This window comes from Pristis pectinata, chromosome 1, assembly GCF_009764475.1.
Source record: "Pristis pectinata isolate sPriPec2 chromosome 1, sPriPec2.1.pri, whole genome shotgun sequence".
NCBI classification, from domain to species: domain Eukaryota; kingdom Metazoa; phylum Chordata; class Chondrichthyes; order Rhinopristiformes; family Pristidae; genus Pristis; species Pristis pectinata.
Genome location: NC_067405.1, coordinates 148448354 through 148468541, shown reverse-complemented (window position 1 = coordinate 148468541; position 20188 = coordinate 148448354). Strand labels below are relative to the sequence as shown.

General features: G+C 45.2%; 1 protein-coding gene across 4 annotated transcripts in view; it reads right to left on the bottom strand.

Moving 5' to 3' along the window:
• Positions 1 to 20188, bottom strand: part of ttll5 (tubulin tyrosine ligase-like family, member 5) — a 310846-nt gene that overhangs the window by 220198 nt on the left and 70460 nt on the right. For all 4 annotated transcript variants that reach the window (XM_052023200.1, XM_052023373.1, XM_052023446.1 and 1 more), the window contains exons 11-12: positions 18508 to 18599; positions 18048 to 18155 (exon numbers count right to left, since the gene is read on the bottom strand). In XM_052023200.1, the coding sequence (XP_051879160.1) occupies positions 18048 to 18155; positions 18508 to 18599 (200 nt within the window). The remainder of the gene's footprint in view (positions 1 to 18047; positions 18156 to 18507; positions 18600 to 20188) is intronic.

Sequence of the window (20188 nt, the reverse complement as noted above, 5' to 3'; positions counted from 1 at the left end):
AACACAAGGGTCCAATTAAAGACTTATAGACTGTAACTACCATAATGCATTTCCAAATCCCACAATATAACCAGAGTACACAAAGTTTCAATGCATCTTATAACTGAACCAAATCCTGTAACAAATATTGCTCGAAACAAGAGAGGAGTATTTATACAGTACCAATTCTCAGCAACGTAACAAAGCAATGTGTGCCAAATGGGTCAGTTCCAACGTACAACACCATCTCCCAAAGGGAGCTCCCTGTACCTGGCTCCGCTACCACTCACCATTCCCAGCTACAGTAAAACTCCATTAATCTAGCACGTTCAGGAGTTTGATGATACCAGGTGTGCAGATTTTCTGGACTATTATAAGTCATTCCATTAATTCATTTTCTTTTAAAAGATGTTATGTAGTAGAATAATAATTTTCCATTCAACCCAGTGAGTTTAAGGGGCATGAGGGAACCAGGTATTGGTGAGTGGAAGGGAGCATGGGAACCAGAGTCCCAGTGAGCGCCATAGAATCATACAGCACAGAAACAGGCACTTCGGCCAAACTCATCCATGCTGACCAAAATGCCCATCTAAGCTCGTCCCACATCCCTGTAAACCTGTCCTAATCTTTGCAGGTTTCTCAACCTGCCGAACCATCAGGATTTTCAAATAGTTGCATAGTGGATTATTGAAATTTATTGCACACGTGGGCTCCCTACACTGCTTCAACTACAGCTCATCATCCACAGCTCATCATCCACAGCTACAGCATAGAACACTACAGCACAGTACAGGCCCTTCAGCCCACAATGTTGTGCTGACATTTTATCCAGCTCTAAGATCTATCTAACCCCTCCCTCCCACATAGCCCCCTATTTTTCTATCATTCATGTGTCTGTCTAAGAGTATCTTAAATGTCCCTAATGTATCTGCCCCCACAACCTCTGCCGGCAGTGCGTTCCACGCACCCACCGCTCTCTGTAAATAAAAAAAACTGACATCCCCCTTATACCTTCCTCCACTCACCTTAAAATTATGTCCCCTCGTGTCAGCCATTGGCGCCCTGGGAAAAAGTCTCTGACTGTCCACTTGATCTATGCCTCTTATCATCTTGTACACCTTTATCCAGTCGCCTCTCATCCTCCTCCTCTCCAAAGAGAAAAACCCAGCTCGCTCAACCTATCCTCATAAGACATGCTCTCCAATCCAGGCAGCATCTTGGTAGATCTCCTCTGCACCCTCTCTAAAGCTTCCACATCCTTTCTATAATGAGGAAACCAGAACTGAACACAATACTCCAAGTGTGGTCTGACCAGAGTTCTATAGAGCTGCAACATCACCTCGCGGCTCTTAAATTCAATACCCCGACTAATGAAGACCAACAATCCAAACGCCTTCTTAACAACCCTATCGACCTGCATGGCAACCTTGAGGGATCTATCGACGTGGACCCCAAGATCCCTCAGTTCCTCCACATTGCTAACAGTCCTGCCATTAATCTTGTATTCTGCCTTCAAATTCAATCTTTCAAAGTCTATCACTTTACACTTTTCATGGTTGAACTCCATCTGCCATTTCTCAGCCCAGCTCTTCATTTTATCAATATCCTGTTGTGATCTACAGCAACCTTCTACACTATCCATAACACCACCAACCGTTATGATGTTTATAAATGATTTGGATGAGGAAGGGTGGGTTAGTAAGTTTGCTGATGATACAAAGAGCTCACATCAGTCACAAAGAGTAGAGGCTCAATCTCTCCAGCTCACCTCCAGAAGCAACTCCAAAGGAAGTGATGTAGCACAGTGGGTGGAGATTCAGAAGAAATTTGGTAAGTGTGTGGTTTTTGGGTGGGGTTACCTTACTTAAAATGTTGTTACATTTTTCCATTTAGAATTTAACTTTAATCTAATCACAATGTTCATGATAGCAAGCGTGCTGTCCAGCAGCAGCTTCAAAGTTAATGAGGTGGTCAACCTTGAACAGGTTATCTGCTAGCTACTGTCAACTAAGGTTGACTCAGAACTTGGGAATTTGGGAGTATAACTACAAATCATTTCGGCTAATACAGGGAGGGGGAGGGAGGGGGGAGGGAGGGGGAGGGAGGGGGAGGGAGGGGGAGGGAGGGGGAGGGAGGGGGAGGGAGGGGGAGGGAGGGGGAAACTTAAATTAAGTGCAAGAGCTGGGAACTTGTTAAGCTTGGTGATATGGGGAAAGAGAGAAGTTACTTCAGTATGTTTAAACAAAAGCACTGTTAAACAAGTGCAGAGATCGTCACAGAGGAGACCAGAGTCAGCACTTCTGTTACTCTCAAAGCAAGTCTCAAACATTGAGTGACCTTTCAGGTACAGACTGGTAGGGAAAAGATAAGGGAACCAGGGCAAAATGATAACAAGAAAAAAGGAAGGTATTTGGCACGCTGCATAAACAAGTCTTCAGAATCAGGTAACTATTATGAGGAAAGTAGGAAAATAAGATCAGTGAGGAGAGAGTGTGATAAGAGAATGGCAGTTAACACAAAAAGAATTCAAGAGTCTTCCATAAACAAGTAAACAGTAAACAAGAAAGAGGAAGAGTGGGGTAATTAAACATAAAGGTCGTCAATGCATAATTCAGAAGGTATAACTGAGTATTTTGTGACAGTCTTTACCAAGAGGATGCAGTAAGAGGAGAGATAATGAGTGGTTTGAACATTGATATGGAGGAGATACCGGAAAGGTTGGCTTTGTTTAAACAAATCACTTTGGGTGGACGGAATGCATCCTAGGTTGCTGAGGGAGGTGGAATGGAGTTTGCTGAAGGGCTGAGTACCACCTTCCGATCCTCTCTTCTGGAAAGTCCCTTTTCCATCTGTACATAAAGCACGAAAAGTCACTCAACCATCCATTATCTGACATTAGTTAGTTACACATTATCTTGGACAGATCACTTCTCATTCCATTGAAACTGGCCTTCTCTAATTTATAGAATCATTTAGAAGTCCCACTTTAGATTTCTCTTGCAAAATGGCATATGTAGCACTCTTGAAAAGGGGCTGCATGGACACACCAGGACCTACAGGCCCGTGAGGCCAATGACTGATTTGGGCAAGCTTTTAGAATAGAGTTTGATAAAAGGAATGCAGAAGATATCTTCCACATGAATTTGATGAAGTCCCACACAAAAGATTGCTTAGCAAAATTGAAGCTCATGGAATGAAGTAGCAACAAGCTTAAAAGGCAGAAAGCAGAGAAGATTTCTTTTCAGAAATGGTTGCTTTCCAGAAAGAGGATGGTGGACTGTGGTGTTCTTCACTATTATATACAGACATGAGTATGCAGGGTAAAATTTCCAAAGTTGCAGATAACACAAAGCTAGGAAATCAGTCAAACAAAGAGGATAGTGATGTCATCGGATGGCTGATTGAATGGGCAGACAAGTTGCAGATTACATTTAATGCAGTACGGAGTGAAGTGATAAACTTTGGCAGAAAGAATAAGGAGAGACAATATAGACTAAATGGAGATTACAGAAGTATATGAAAATGTAGGATTCATAAAGAGGCATAGAGTCCAAAATCTGGCAAGTTCTACTGAAGCTGCACAAAACAATGGCTGGGCCACACCTGGAGCATTATGTCCAACTCTAGTCTCCACACTTTGTTAAAATGCGAAAATCCCAGACTGGGTCACAAAGAGTTACTGGAATGATTCCAGGAATAAAGGATATGGACTTGAGAAGCTGAAGTTGTTCAAGCAGTTGAAAGGAGTTTTGAGAGAGGTGGACAAGATCAAGACTGATTTAGACATAGTAGATAGGAAGAAGCTGTTCTCATTAGCATCGATATACAGAAGGATCTTGGGATGCAAGTCCACAGCTCTCTGAAAGAGGCAACACAAGTAGATAGGGTGGTAAAGGCAGCGTACAGCATTGTTGCCTTTATTAGTCAAGGCACTGAGCATAAAATTCAAAGTCATGTTGCAGGTATATAAAACTTTTGTTAGACCACATTTAGAGTATTGTGTGCAGTTCTGGTCGCCCCACTGCAGGAAAGATGTGAAGAGGTTCATCAAGATGTTGCCTGGATTAGAGGGTATTTGCTACAAGGAGAGGTTGGACAAACTTGGATTGTTTTCTCTGGAGTGTCGGAGGCTGAGGGAAGACCTGATAGAAGTTCATAAAATTATGGCATTTGCAGGGTATATAGCCAGTCTTTTTCCCACTGTGGAAATGTCAAATGCTAGGGAGAACAGGTTTAAGGTGAGAGGGGGAAAGCTTCAAGGAGATTTACAAGGCAAAGTTCCATTTATTTATTTTTACACAGAGAGCGGTAGGTGCCAGGAGAAGTGATGGAAGCAGATACGAGAGCAACATTTAAGAAGTATTTAGACAGACACGTGAACAGGCAGGGAATAGACGGATATGGACCACATGAAGGCAGATGTGCAGTTTAAGTTGGCATCATGTTCAGCACAGACATGGTGGGCCAAAGGGCCTGTTCCTGTGCTGTCCTGTTCTATGTTCTAAGCTCAGCAATGGACACAGTGGGTGGCGAGCTTGTTTCTGTGCTATTTGATTCTATGAATGGGGTTTTAGTGCTGCTCAGCCAATGTCAGCTCGACAGAATATAATGTTCATCATGGCTCTGTGCCTCAGCCATTCATCTATTTATTAAAACTAAGACGGGGAAAACAATAATATATCCAAGTCTGCAGGTGGCACTGACTTCAAAGGGACAGACAAGTGTGAAATAATGTACTTTGGAAAGTCACAATCTGGTAGAACGTACAGAATAAATGGCAGTGATATTAGGAGCGTGATGTACAGTGGGACCTTGGGGTGCAAATCATCGCTCCTTGTAAACGGTGACACAGGTATTTGGAATAGTGAAAAAGGCTTTTGGTGTGCTTGCCTTCAGAGGCCGAGGCACTGAGTATAAGGATTTGGACATCACGTTACATCTGTACAAAACATTGGTTGGACAGCACTTGGAGTATTGTATACAGTTCTTGTCGCCGCACTACAGGAGGGATGTGGTGGCAATAGACCAGAGTAATTCATCAGGAGGTTCCCTGGAGTGGAGGGCTGTAGTTACAAGGAGGAATGTGTGTTTGTTCTCACTGGAACCAGGGAGGCTGAGGGGTGACCTCATAGGAGGTTTATAAAATGATGAGGAGCATAGATAGGATATTAGTCAGAATCATTTTCCCAGCACAGGGAATCTGAAACAGAAGGGTTCAGGTTTAAGGCAAGACAGGAGAAATTTTAAAGGTGATCTGAAGGGTGTGATTTTCCCTGCCACCCAGAGGGTGGTGAATATCTGGAACAAACTGCCAGAGGAGCTGGTGGAGGCGATCACAACTTTAAAAAGCTTGGACAAGGATAGGAAACATGTAGAAGGATATGAGCCTAATGTAGGCAAATGGGATTAGCATAGACAGGCATCATGGATGGCATGGATGAAGTGGACTGAAGGGGCCTGTTTCTGTGTTGTATGATTCCATGATTCGATCAGCAGTTTATGCAGATGAGAGCAGGAATCACATGAGGACACAGACTGGCAAAAGGGCTAAGTGATGACAGATGGAGTTCTGCAAAGGAAAGTGCAAAGTCATCCACTCTGAAGCCATGGAAGGGAAATGTACTGGTGAGAAGCTGTGGAGGAGAAAAGTGATTTTGGTCCACAAACACATGACATTCCAAAGCACAAGGCTCACTACACGTAGCTCTTATCTCAGGAAGGGTTGAACTCCTATGAGGATGAAGTCATGCTTCAGTCACGCAATGCCTTGGCCAGATAACATAAAGAGCACTGTGTTCAGCTTTATGCACCACACCTCCCACAGGACAGTTGGAACTTGGAGAGGGACCTGCACACTTTCTCCAGTATAGCACAATCACCAGTTTCTTACAAGACCACCAACTCACCCAGCTCTCGACTTCAAATACCCCTTATGAGCTTCCACCCCCTTCACTTTTCTCTGACCCCACATCTTCCCCCAGCACCAACCCCTGCTGACTTTTCGCAGAGATCAGTTGTCGGCAGAGTTGTGTACCCCACGCCCACAACTTAATGAAGTCCTGGCCCGACATGATGTTGAACTCTTCTGCTGTCTCCGCCTCCGTGCCCATTTTTTTGGGCCAGGAATCCTCACCACAGACTGATGAGTTCCTCCAGTTTCCAGAATTCCTGATCCACCTGGACACACTCTCTGGCCTCTTACCCTCCCTTGATCTATTCATCATGAATTGCCAACGCAACATTGGCCATCTTGAGTTCTCTACTCCCTTCACCCACTCCAACCTACCCTCGTGAATATGCAGTATTCCTCTCACTGAAGCCAATCCAGATTTTGTTATCAAACCCACAGATAAGGGTGATCTGTTGTAGTCTGGCAAACAAACCTCTACCTTGGAGTACAAAAGTCAGCTCTCAGACACATCCTCATACCTTCTTCTGGACCACGATCCCACCAACCAACATCTGGCCATTGTCTCCCATAATGTCACCTATCTCATTTCAACAGGACATCCTCCCTCCACAGCCTCTAACCCCGAACTGCTCACTTCTACCACCTACCCAAGATCCACAAACAGGACCATCCTAGTAGACCTATTGTTTCAGCCTGATCTTCACCCATTTCTTCCCACCTTGAATTGACTCTGTTTCCCTTCCCACAACACCCCCTCTCCAGTCTAGCTCCTGCCCACTTACATCCATGACACCTCTGATACCCTTCACCATTTTGATGATTTCCAATTCTCTGTCCCAACCATCTTCACTGTGGATGCTCAATCCCTTTACACCTCTATCCCACATCAGAAAGGTTTGAGGGCCCTCTACCAAGTTTCCCTCCACCAACAAACTCATTTGATAGGCAGAACTTGTCCTTATGCTCAACGACCTCCTCCAATTCCATTCACTTTCTCCAGATTAAAGGGGTGGCCACGGGAACTCACATGGGCCCCGAGCTGCATTTTTGTTGGAGATGTGCAACAGTCCTAGTCCCAGGTTTATTTGGGACCACTCTCAATACACTGATGGCTGCACTGGTGCCACATCCTGCACATATCCAGAACTTGAAAATTTTATCACTCTTGCTGCCAATTTCCACCCTATGCTCACATTTCTGTAGTCCATCTGAGACTTCCCTTCACCTTCCTCGAAGACAACAGCTTGTCACCACGGAAACGCCAAGCAGATCAGACAGTGCTAGATGGTTAACCAACACTGGAATTGACCAGTTCTAATTAAAAAGCAGAAGGGATGACTGCTTTGTGCACCTGAGTTCAGTCCACAGAAATTCCAGTTGCCTGTCATCTTAACTCTCCAATCTATCTGCCTGTCGCCTCCTCACAAGGCCCAACAAAAGCTTGAGCAGCAGCATCTTATCTTCCATTTGGGCAACTTGCAGCCACCAGACTCAATACAGAACTCAGCAATTTCAGGGAACTCTGTATCAGATCTGGCCAGTTCTGCTATCAGTTATCCATCTGTAACAGTAACTCACTTTTACTTCTCCACTAGCACTGCTTGATCTGTTGGGGGCACTTCCCACACTTCTGGCATGTTCCTTTGTTTTCTCTCTCTCCAATTCTTCAAATAACCTGCCAACCAAATGATTTCAGTGACAGCTCACTGTGGCTTTTTTTTAAATACTTCTTCCCAGTTCTGGCAACCTGAAACAGTTTCTCCTTCCACAGGAGCTGTGTGACCACCTGAGTGTTTCCAGCATTCTCTGTTTTTACTTCAGATTTCCTGCATCTGCAGTTTCTTTTGATTTTCACCAAGAATTTTTGTTTAGCAAGGGTTTCAAAAGGTAGGGAGCAAAGATAGGTAATGCAGTTTATCCATAAAATTGAATTATAGAGCGGGCATGAACACAAAACAGCCAGCTCTGATGCTGAACACATAAGCTGAGGTAAGGCATGTAGTTCCCTTATGGTTTCTGTCCTTGCTGGCACACCTCAGCTTCGTTGCTGCAGTGGAACAGTGAATACACTGTAGGAGTAGCCCTGACAGCCTTTATATTGGGAAAGTGGGGATGATCTCATAACTTACCGAGATCACAGGCAGAAGGAAGCTCGAGATGGGAGTATAAATCACACTGAATTTGCTCCTGTGGTGCAGTCCTTTCACACAAAATATGGTTTGCATTGTTCAGCACAGACACACAGGCATGCATGCACACACCATCACTAGGGCACCTGAGGGATTTCCACACCACCTAGTTTCCCTCCACTTCAAGCTAAGAATTAGGATCATATCTCACAACCACTAATAAATCCACCCATCCCTCAACACCCGGAAAGTTCTGCCTTTGTCGTAATCACCCTGTGCTCAGCAATAGGTTTATAGGCTTTGGAAGATGCCTGCTGCGGTTCAGTTTAACACTCATTAAACAGCACACAAGTCCCCTTACAGCTCAGACCTAACCCTTCTCTTTCGTTACTCCCAGTGCATCTCTTCAATTTGTTCTCAGGATGTGGACGACTACGGCAAGACCACATTGCAAAAGCCTTCTTTGTTGGACCATCAAACCAAACCATATGGTATGGGACTGGAGTCACATGAAAACCAGGCCAGCTAAGAATGACAGGTTGCCTTCCCAGAAGGACACATGAAACAGTTGGATTTTTACTACGTTCTGGCAGCTTTCATGATTACTTTTGATGTCAGCCATAAATCACCAGATGTAATGAATTCAGTTTCACAGTTTGCCATGGTGGGTTTAGCAGTGTCAGCTTTGGCTCAGTGACAGCTTGTTCAGCTCCAAATCAGGTGCTTTCCCTCTAGGGATACAAATTGTTTCTGTACCATATTATTTTTTGAACTCCCACTTATCTTCTTTCATTTTGCCCATTAAGTGATCTATCGAGTTTACTGTGCATGATCTGTCATCAGATGGAATTCGCTTTAACAAGATCATGAACCTGAGTAGATGTTTCACATCTCCCTTTTTCAAACATTATACTGAGCTCAATCATACTATGACTGTTCTTACATAAACTTCAGGGATGGTTGGGCTGTTAAACAAACCTGCCCTGTTACTTATTACTAAATGTAGTATGACCAAGCCATTGTTGGCTCCGGGGTATATTGTTGCAAAGAGTTATTCTGAACCCACTCCAGAAATTCACCATCTTTCAGGGATGGATTAGCATGATTACCCTATATAGCAGGTGTTATAGCAGATTTAACATGTGTTTTTGAGAAATAGAGAAAAGCCATTTGACACATCAAATCTTTCAGAACATTCATGGAACATAGAACAGTACAGCACAGGAACAGGCCCTTTAGCCCACCATGTCTGTGGCAACCATGATGCCAATCTAAACTAATCCCATCTGCCTGCACATGACCCCTATCCCTCCATTCCCTGCCTGTTCATCTGCCTGTCTAAATGCCTCATAAACATTGCTATTGTATCTGCTTCCACCAGCTCCCCTGGTCGCACGTTCCAGCAGGTTTCCATCAGTCCAATTCCCCATTTATTCCTCTGTAGGTTGTTCCCTTCCTCATGCCCATCAACTCTCCCCCCCCCCCCCCCCACTGTCCTTCCTCCCACCTACACCATGGGTAGCTTACTGAAGCCGATTCACAAACCAACACAACTTTGGGATTTGGCAGGAAACCAGCATCTGGTTTCCTCTCGCATATTGTCTCTCACTCCCCATAACCATCGACGCTTATTGTGCCTGGAAACCCACCCATCTCCTTCTTAAATAAATTCACTGCCTTGAGATAAAGAATTCCAGTTTCACCACCTGCTGAGTGAGGACACTCCTCATCTCAATCCCATCATGTGGAAGTTAAATTCCCCATTGAAATTACGCTGCCTTTGTTGGTCTGGTCTCTATACTTGTGTCTTCTGTCACTTCACAGCTGCTACCAGGAGGCCTATTCTGAACTTCCACCAGTATTAAATCCTTTTCTATTGCTTAATTCTACGCCAAGTTTCCACTGGGATTACCTCTCATTTCATCCTCTTTCATCAATACTACAATCTCATCATGATTCACCAAGCCTCCTCTACCATTTCCCCATCTTTTCTCAGACATTTAGTTCTCAGCCCCGGCTGTCCTTGAAGCAGTGTAACCAGAGGAAAATGGAAGTGCATTTAGCCATTCGTCATTTCGAGTGTGCACCTCTGTTCAATAAGGTCATGGCTCATGCTCCATCTCAACACCATATCCTCACTCTCTCCCCATACCACAATGTATTTTGGGTCTAGCAATCTCTTGAATGTATCCAGTGACTTGGCCTTCATAGCCTCCAAGGCAGAGAATTCCACAGGCTCACCATTTCAGAGAGGAGGAACTTTATCTCTATCACATGTTTACTCCACAACAGCAGAGAGTCCTGGAATCGTATAGCACTAATTTCTTTGGCCCACCACTGCCATGCTGACCCTAACACCATCCACACTAATTCCATTTAATCGCATTAGGTTCGTATCCTTCTATGCCTTACTTATTTCAGTGTCTGTCTCAAAATCTTTTAAACTACCTCTTCTGGCAGTGTGTTCCAGATATCAACCACTCTCTGCGTAAAAAATAAACTTACCCCTTAGATCCCTTTAAAATTCCTTCCTTTCACCTGAAACCTCTGCCCTCTTGTTTTTGATACTCCAACCATGGAAGAAAAAAGACCGACTATCTACCCTATCTATGCCTCTTATAATTTTATAAACCTCTATCAGGTCACCCTTCTTCACTCCAGGAAAAACAAGCCCAGCCTATTTCTCTCCATGACTAAAGTCCTCTAATGCAGGGCAACATCCAAGTGAACCTCCTCTGCACTTGATCCAGCACAGCCACATGTTTCTTATAGTGTGGTGCCCAGAACTACACACAACACTCCACAAGTGGCCTAACCACCTCTTTGTAAAGTTTTCAACTTTTATATCCCAACCTATGAAGGCCTGTCAAATACTAGCCCTATACCCTCCAATGGTGCTAATTTAATCTAATCCCTCACATTCTATATCCCTTCATCCCCTGCCTGTCTATTCACTGCTATCATATCTGCTCCCACCACTTGCCCTGCCAGCACTCACTATGTAAAAAAAAATGCCATGCAAATCTCCCCTACATTTTCCCCCCTCACCTTAAATCTACGTATTCTGGCATTTGACATTTCGGGAAAAAGACACTATCTACCCTGCCTATGCCCCTCACAATTTTATAAACTTCTATCAAGTCACCCCTAGCCACTGACGCTCCAGAGAAAACAATCTGAGTTTGTCCAACCTCTCCTTAGAACTATCTAGTCCAGGCAACATCCAGGTGAAGCTCTTCTGCACCCTCTTCAAAGCCTCCACATCCTACCTGTAATGCGGCAACTGCACGCAATACTCCAAATGTGCTCTAACTAATGCTGCAACAATACAGCTGCAACATGACTTGCCAAGTTTTATGCTCAATGTCCCGAAGGATGAAGGCAAGTGTGCTGTACACCTTCTTTACCACTCTATCCACTTGTGTTGCCACTTTCAGGGAGCTATAGACTTTCACCCCAAGATCCCTCTGTACATCAGTTCTCCTAAGGGTCCTGCTATTTACTGTATACTTTCCTCTTACATTTGGCCTTCCAAAGTGCAGCACCTCACACTTGTCCGGATTAATCTCCATCTGCCAAGGTGAGGAGACATGGGATCCAAGGGGACATTGCAGTGTGGATCCAGAACTGGCTGGCCCACAGAAGGCAAAGAGTGGTTGTTGAAGGGTCGTATTCTGAGTGGAGGTCGGTGACCAGTGGTGTACCTCAGGGATCCGTACTGGGACCCTTACTGTTTGTGATTTTTATAAACGACCTGGATGAGGAAGTGGAGGGGTGGGTTAGTAAGTTTGCAGATGACACAAAGCTTGGGGGTGTTGTGGATAGCTTGGAGGGCTGTCAGAGGTTACAGAGGGACATAGATAGAATGCAGAGTTGGGCTGAGAAGTGGCAGGTGCAGTTCAACACAGATAAGTGTGAAGTGGTTCATTTTGGTAGGTCAAATATGATGGCAGAATATAGTGTTAATGGTAGGACTCTTGGCAGTGTGGAGGATCAGAGGGATCTTGGGGTCCGAGTCCATTGGATGCTCAAAGTGGCGGCATAGGTTGACTCTGTGGTTAAGAAGGCATATGGTGTATTGTCCTTCATCAATCGGGGAATCGAATTTAGGAGCCATGAGGTATTGTTGCAGCTACATAGGTCCCTGGTCAGACCCCACTTGGAGTATTGTGCTCAGTTCTGGTCGCCTCACTACAGGAAAGATGTGGAAGCCATAGAGAGGGTGCAGAGGAGATTTACAAGGATGCTGCCTGGAATGCAGAGCATGCCTTATGAAAGCAGGTTGAGGGAACTTGGCCTTTTCTCCTTGGAGGATGAGGGGGGACCTGATAGAGGTGTATAAGATGATGAGAGGTATTGATAGGGTAGATAGTCAGAGGCTTTTCCCCAGGGCTGAATTGGTGGCCACAAGAGGACATAGGTTTAAGGTGCTGGGGAGTAGATATAGAGGAGATGTCAGGGGTAAGTTTTTTACTCGAGAGAGTGGTGAGTGCGTGGAATGGGCTGCTGGAAACGGTGGTGGAGGCTGATACGATAGGGTCTTTCAAGGGACTGTTAGATAGGTACACGGAGCTGAGTAAAATAGAGGGCTATGGGTAAGCCTAGTAATTTCTAGGGTAGGGACATTTTCGACACAGCTTTGTGGGCCGAAGAGCCTGAATTGTGCTGTAGTTTTTCTATGTTTCTATCTGCCATTTCCCTGCCCACATTTCCAACTAATTTATATCCTGCTGTATCCTTGGACAACCTTCCTAACTATCCATAACTCCACCAATTTTTGTGTCGTCTGCAAACTTACTAATCAGCCCACCTATATTTTCATCCAAATCATCTACATACATCACAAACAACAGAGGTCCCAGCACTGATCATTGCAGAACACCACTACTTACAGACCTCCAGTCAAAATAACACATCTCTGTCACTACCCTCTACGGCTAAGCCAATTTTGAACCCAGTCTACCAAGTCTCTATGAACCCTATATGACAATTTTCTGGATCAACCAACCATGAGGAACCTTGTCAAAAGCCTTACTAAAGTCCCTGTAGACAACCTGCACTGCCCTACCCTCATCAGTCATCTTCACCACCTCCTCAAAAAACTCAAATCAAGTTTGTAAGGCATGACGTCCTCCGCACAAAGCCGTGCTAACTGTCCCCAATTAGTCCATGCTTTTCCAGATGTTAGTAAATCCTATCCTGCAGAATCTTCCCCAGTAATTTCCCTTCAACTGGTAAAAGGTTCACCAGCCTATAATTTCTTGGTTTGTCTCTCTTGCCCTTCTTAAACGGAAGAACAATGTTGGCTATTCTCCAGTCATCTGGGACCTCACCATGGCCAATGAGAATGCAAAGATCTCTGTCAAGGCCCTAGCAATCTCTTCTCTTATGTCTCTCAATGGGCCGAATGGCCTACTTCTGCTCCCTTGTCTTGACCTGGCATATCCCAGATATCACCTTAATGTTCTTCAAGAGATCCAAAAGCTCCTCCTTCATGATATCAACATGCCCCTTCCTCATCTCAGTATCCCCCATGTCCTCATCCTTCGTGAACACCGATGCAAAGTACTCATTTAACGTCTCACCACTTCCTCTGTCTCCGGCATAAATTCCCTCTTTTGTCCTTGCATGCCCAATGTCAGACTCCTGCCTCCTAGCTCAGGTTAAAGATTCTGTGGTACAATTCCATAAACACAATTGACTTTTCTTTGGTGTCCTCAACAAACAACAAAAACAGGCACGGTAGTGTAGCGGTTAGTGTAACGCTGTACAGCGCCAGCGACCCAGGTTCAATTCCGGCCACTGTCTGTAAGGAGTTTGTACGTTCTCCCTGTGTCTGAGTGGGTTTCCTCCGGGTGCTCCGGTTTCCTCCCACATTCCAAAGGCGTACGGGTTAGGAAGTTGCGGGCATGCTATATTGGCGCTGGAAGCGTGACAACACTTGTGGGCTGCCCCCAGAACACTCTACACAAAAAGATGCATTTCACTGTGTGTTTCGATGTAAGTGCGACTAATAAAGATATCTTATCTGAAACAGACACTATTCTGAGCCCTTCTCTGGGACGAAATTAGCAGGGGAAAATATTCAAGGACGTATACTCAAAGCTTCCCTCAAAAAGGGCAATACCTCTACTGACTCCTTGGGATCTCTGGCCGATGACCATTCACATCCACTGGACAAGGTGCATTCAGCATGGCATTGAGAGCCTTGAATTCATGCATCAGGAGGACATCAAAGCCTTGCCTAAGTGGCTGAAGGAGCACATCACAACACAACTACCCACCTGCTGGAAAAGACTGCAGTTGGCTTCATACCCACCTCAGGATGCACAAAACCCGCATGGAAGTTATCCTCAATCTTGAGGGATTGCTTAAGAAGGAAAAAATGCACATTTCTAACTATTGATCACTTCCCTCTTACATTAAACTTTTTGAGCACCACTCTACAAGCCATTTGCTGCAAAAGCAATCTACTGTCTTATGTGTGACCCTCAGCAACGTTACACTTGTACAGAGTCAATGACTTAAAAACCATACTCATTTAGACTCAATGCCTCGTCTCCCTGTAACAGGCTGCTTCTGCTTGAAGGAGAAGATCAAGTGTTCCTCAGTTACCTTTAATTATACACAGACACACAGCCCAGCTTTCCATGTCACAGCCCAACACCCACTTTCTTTTCTCACTGTGACATCGGCTAAATTTCTTTCTATCCATTGGCACAGACTGACCAGCTGGGCAAGTTCCACAGCCCTGCATTTTGCAATGTTTTGTTCGTATAACACCCTTAATTGCCCCCAGCAACCACTGACTGGAGAACTCTACAACTTATCCCACAGCAACCCAGACCTCACCCTGTCACAAACATTCCTTTTGTCTTATCCACCCCTCTCACCACCTTCTCTGTGATTTAAAACTAACTTGCTTTTCCACTCTTTCCAGATGAAGGGTCTTCAACTTGAAACATTGACTCTGTTTTACTCTCTCCACAGAATCTGCCCGACCTGCTGAGTGTTTACGGTTTTTATTTGGTTGAGACAAGCACATTAACAACATTTAAAAGACACTTGGACAGGTACATGGATAGGCAAGGTTCAGAGAAATATGGGCCAAACATGGGCAAATGGGACTAGTTAGATGGGCATCTTGGTTGGCATGGACCGGTTGGGCCAAATGGCCTGTTTCTGTGCTGTATGACTCTGACTCAGAGTATTCTTAAATGTTTGGTTCCAGCTAACAATTCTACTTGCAGAATTTGTCCAGACTGAAGGTGATTTACTACTGCACTGTTTTATTGTGAGTTCTGAGGTGATTGATGAGGCCAATCTGTTCTTGTTCTCAAGGTTAACAATACTCATGATAAGAGCCAAAACAAGAAGTGAATGGGTAAACAAACTTCCAGTTACAATTGAGCAAGAGAGTGAGAAAAGCAATGCTACAGACTAAAACACGGGAAAAGACGGAGCCCTCTGTTCCATAATGACTCAGGACAGGGCAAAGGCTTGTGGTAGCAGTGGGAGGTCAAAGGGTACAGCCTGCACTTAGATTGCAATATATAAAAACAAATTACAATATAAAATATTTAAAACCAAATTAAAGACAAGTTAAAAAAAAGAACACACAAGTAATTTATAAAATAAACCAACAACTGAAGGAAAATAGAGGAGAGAAATTTCTGGGCCAGGTTTACTTTCCACTGAGGGAACAGGGGGTGATGGTGGCCACAGGGAGTCTTGAATCAGCAAGGCAAGCAAGCTTCACAGCGACCTGAGAAATACCTCCTGCCACAAGTTGTTAGTTAAGTCTTTAATAAGTGGGTCAGCTGTCTCCATGTGAGGCAAGTTAATTTGAAGCCTCGCATTCAAAGCAAACCATCTGATGCTTGGCTCTGAACCAGCACATGACAGAGGTTTTCTTTCCTCATGTTTATTTATTTTTTACTTTTATGAGACTTTTCCTTTGCGAAATGCTCTGCAGTGCGGTCTTGCAGAACACAGAATTTTGTCCCATGCCAGTGTGCTTGGCTTCACCTCACCGGTGCCCTCAATTTCTCTGGCTCCTCTAAGAATGACATGCGCACACATGTAGTGAAATGCTAATGTGTGCTCACTCACGCTCAGAACACAAAAGGTGGAGTAGGCCATTCGGCCCCTTGTACCTGCTCCCCATTCAACAGGGCCACGGCTGATCTTTAACCTCAGTGCCACTTTTTCTGCACCGATTCCATGTCCCTCAATTCCCTCGAGCGAGGTGCACACACAAATGAATGCGTTAACACACAGGGACTGCTCCCTAACTCAGCTGCCAGTGTTTAAACCTGTGACTGTGAACAAATTGTAAAGGAGTTGTTGGTCTCTACCTCAAACAATAGAGTCAACAGCCCACAGGTCGTGCCTCACTAAGTAATCAGTCCCCTCTTTGCACTACACAAGTCAGGCCACCAGATCTCAGGCACATGGAGCCTATAAACAACCATTCCTTCAGCCAGGAAATTGTTACGCGAGGCTACTTCACTCACTCTGCACAGAACTGCAATCGAGTTGGGACAGTCAAATGGTGGAGTCATTCATAATTCTGCTACAAGACAGAGACCACAATCTCTCTTTGCAATTCTGCGTGGACTCAATTTAATCTGCAACATTCAGCTTTATATCCTCATTCAGCCCAAACCCACACTGCACCACCCTCCATCTCCACTCAGAGTATTCTATCATGCATGACTTTCTGCATCTGAAAATGCTGTTCATCATGACTGATGCATGATGCCAATTTTCATGTAAAACCAACAGAAGACATGGAGGGGGTGGGGGTTGATGTAGAGGGTGGATGGATGGTGGGGTGGTGAGGCCAGGAATCCCCAGCTCAGCTACAACTTAAAAAGAATCAGAATTAGGTTTATTATCACTGACTTATGTGTGGTGAAATGTGTAGAATGACTGGCAACAACATGAACCAGTTTACGCTTTAGTCCAACACAACCTTGTTCCCAAAAATCAACTTTGTGAACCTTCTCTGAATTGTCTCCAAGTACATCCCTTTCTAAATAAAAAGATTAGATCTGTGCACAACTCCAGAAATGATCTCACCGAGACCTGGTACTATTGTAACAACACTTCTCTGCTTGGTACTCCAACACCCTAACAATAGAGGCCAACATTCCAGATATGTCTTGATTATCTTATTACCTGCATGTTAATTTTTCAGTTTATGTACGAGGACCCTTAGCTACAGAGTCAAACACATAGGACAAGAATCACACATAGGCCAAGGACAGCAGGTTCCCTTCTCTTTAAGGCATCAGTGAACTCGTTCCTCAGTGTACAACTGTTAAAGGCAGAGACTAGTGAGAGAAAATCTGCAGCAATCTGGGGAAAGGGCATGAAACAGGAACAGGCAGGGAATGGAAGGATATCAATCATGTGCAGGCAGATGGGATTAGCTTGGACTAGCATCATGGTCTGCACAGAAGGGCCTGTTCCTGTGCTGTACCATTCTATGTTCTGTGGAAGTGGGAGTAAATGGATAGCTCATGCAAACTGCATAAGCAAATAGGCTGGATGGCCTCCAGTTGCTCATGGCTTTTCTTACCCTGGCAAGTTAGGACTTCTGGTCGGGTCTAGAAAGCCACACATCAATGCAAAGCTACAATGAATACACATGGATGAGGCAGGATGGCATAATAACTAAACCTGCTGTCGTACAGCTCCAGTGACACAGGCTCCACCCTGACCTCCGATGCTATCTGTGAGGAGTTTGTCCATTCTCCCTCTGACCACGTGGGTTTCCCCAAGGATGCTGTTTCTTCCCATGTAAACTTGTGCGGCGAGGTCAATTGGCCCAGCTCCTAGTTTAGGTTAATCAGGAGAATCAGAAGGGAGTGGATATGTGAGTGAATAGGTTGTGGGGGATAGAACTGATGGGTATGCTACAAGAGCTGGTATACACTCGATGGGATGAATAGCCTCCTTCTACATCTTAAGGAAATATGTAAAATACGTAAAAGTAATCATCAAGTAACACTGAAACTTACCAAAGCAGTTGCCTTTGTGGGGCACGAACATCTTGGTGGCAGAGGCGATGTGGAGCTCTGCTGAGATGAGTGCCTTGATGATGAGGTCCTCAATCTGAGCCATCAAAGCTGCGGAGGGAAGAGGAAACAACAATGGAACTGGCCTCTTTCCAGAGTCTACAGACCAGCTCTGGCCAGCAAACCCTTCACTGTGGCATCCCCCTGCCTGTGGGGCACTGCTTCTCACTGCACATCACCTGAAAGCAGATCCTTGCTGTAGTACAACAGCACTGGTCTGCACACCCTCAACAAATCTTTCCAGTGTGAGCCCACCAGTTCCACAGGAAAGTTCTCCTCTCTGAGCACACAGCTCAGAGCCCCCATGAAGCTTTCGCTAAGTGGACTGATGTCCCAGTGGAGCAAGGATTTCAAAAGTGACAAAGTAGCTGGGCTATAAGCCACACAGGGAGGTGGCACTCACTGGCCGTGTCCACTCCTTCCTGCTTCAGGTACCGCAGCATGGCACTCATGCTCCACTTGTTCCCGTAATCCTCCACTTCTGGGTCATCACAGCTGGAAAAGACAGAACAACACGGGAAGATTAGTGCAGTGCCCTGTGTTAAGGAAGGTATGTCCAATTCTAACTGCTATTTCGTCCCACTGAAAAATGTTGCATTTATACAGCATCTTTCACAAAGACATACCACTATAGCCTATTAAGTACTTTTAAAAATAACTTTTGTCATGTAAGAAATGCAGACAAATTGTCCACAGCAAGATGATGATGAACAGAAATGTGATAATGGCCAGATTATTGATTCCGAGGTGTTGATTAATACAAACAGTGACCAGGGCAGCAGAACTTCCAACTTTTCCTCCAAATTGTCCCATGGAATCTTTTACATCGACTCAAGAGGATAGATGGGGCCATACTCGTCAGAAAGGTAGAACCTCCATCAGCCTGGATTTGTATTTGGGTCTCTGAAGAGCATCATGAACTCCAATCTTCTGAGTTACAAGCAAGAGTCCCCTACCCACTGAGCCACAGTTGACACACTGACTCAATTTTACCACAGTTCCTCCATGCTGAGAGCCTGGGATTGCATGGTGTGAGATGACTGAGGGCACAGCTTAGGTTTACACTATCATAATTTGCCTATTAAGTTTTTTTGTCTGTGTCCGATGAGGCTAGAAGATCCTGGAGGTGCAGCTGCCTGTTCTACTGTAGCTTTAAATCTTCACACAAGGAAACAGCCCTCCTCCCCCTGCTTGCCCAGATCACCAGAACTGCCTGGATGAAGGTGGTTTGTGAAACCTTGGACTTTGTCCAGGCCTCAGTGGCTTTCAGCTGAGCTGGGTGGAGGGACCTCCCTCAGCTGAAGGTCCACCACAAAGACCATAAATTAACTTCAGCGAAGACTTCAGGCTTAGCCTTCCTCTCCTTTCCATTCCAGTTAATCTCCACTCTCCCTCGCCTTATTTTCCCCAAAGTATTTTGTTTCCCTGGAAGTATTTCAACTAAAAGTTGGCATGGCTCATGGAACCCATGGCTACACCCGTCCGGTGCTGGGGCCCTCCTGCAGTTATACAGCAGGAGCGGCTGTAATCAGTCCTACAGCCACATCATCGTTTTGACCACTGACATCAAAACATAGGGTGAAGAACCACACCACCCTATATGGCCTTGGGGGCCTTGGTGCAGCCACTAAAACACATGGAGAGGCCGTCTTTTTCCTGAAAGAATGAGTAGGTGTGTCTCTGGCCCCAAGGAAGAGGCTTGCTGTGGGTGGGACCACCCTGTCAATACACCATTGGAGGCCACCGTTGTTTGGACATGCCATGACATTCACCTACCGTCTGGGGAGAGGGTCCCCAGAGGGTCCCTAGTGCAGGAGTCCTACCCCTTTACATCAGAGACCTGGGCTGGAGAGTACTGCAGAAAGCAGTCCTGAGCAGGTTTTTAAAAGTTAGTTCACAACTTCCCAGGGCACCTGCCATTTCTTCCGCTTGGGGGAATTGGTGTTCCATTTTATACCGAGTAAGAGGGTGCTGTCCCTGTCTGAGTATTTCAAGGGGTTTCTCCTCAAGGTAGCTCATCACAGGTCCAGGCTGCAGGCCGTCGAGGGTTCCACCCCAGCTGACTGCCTGCCCCTCTTCCAAGG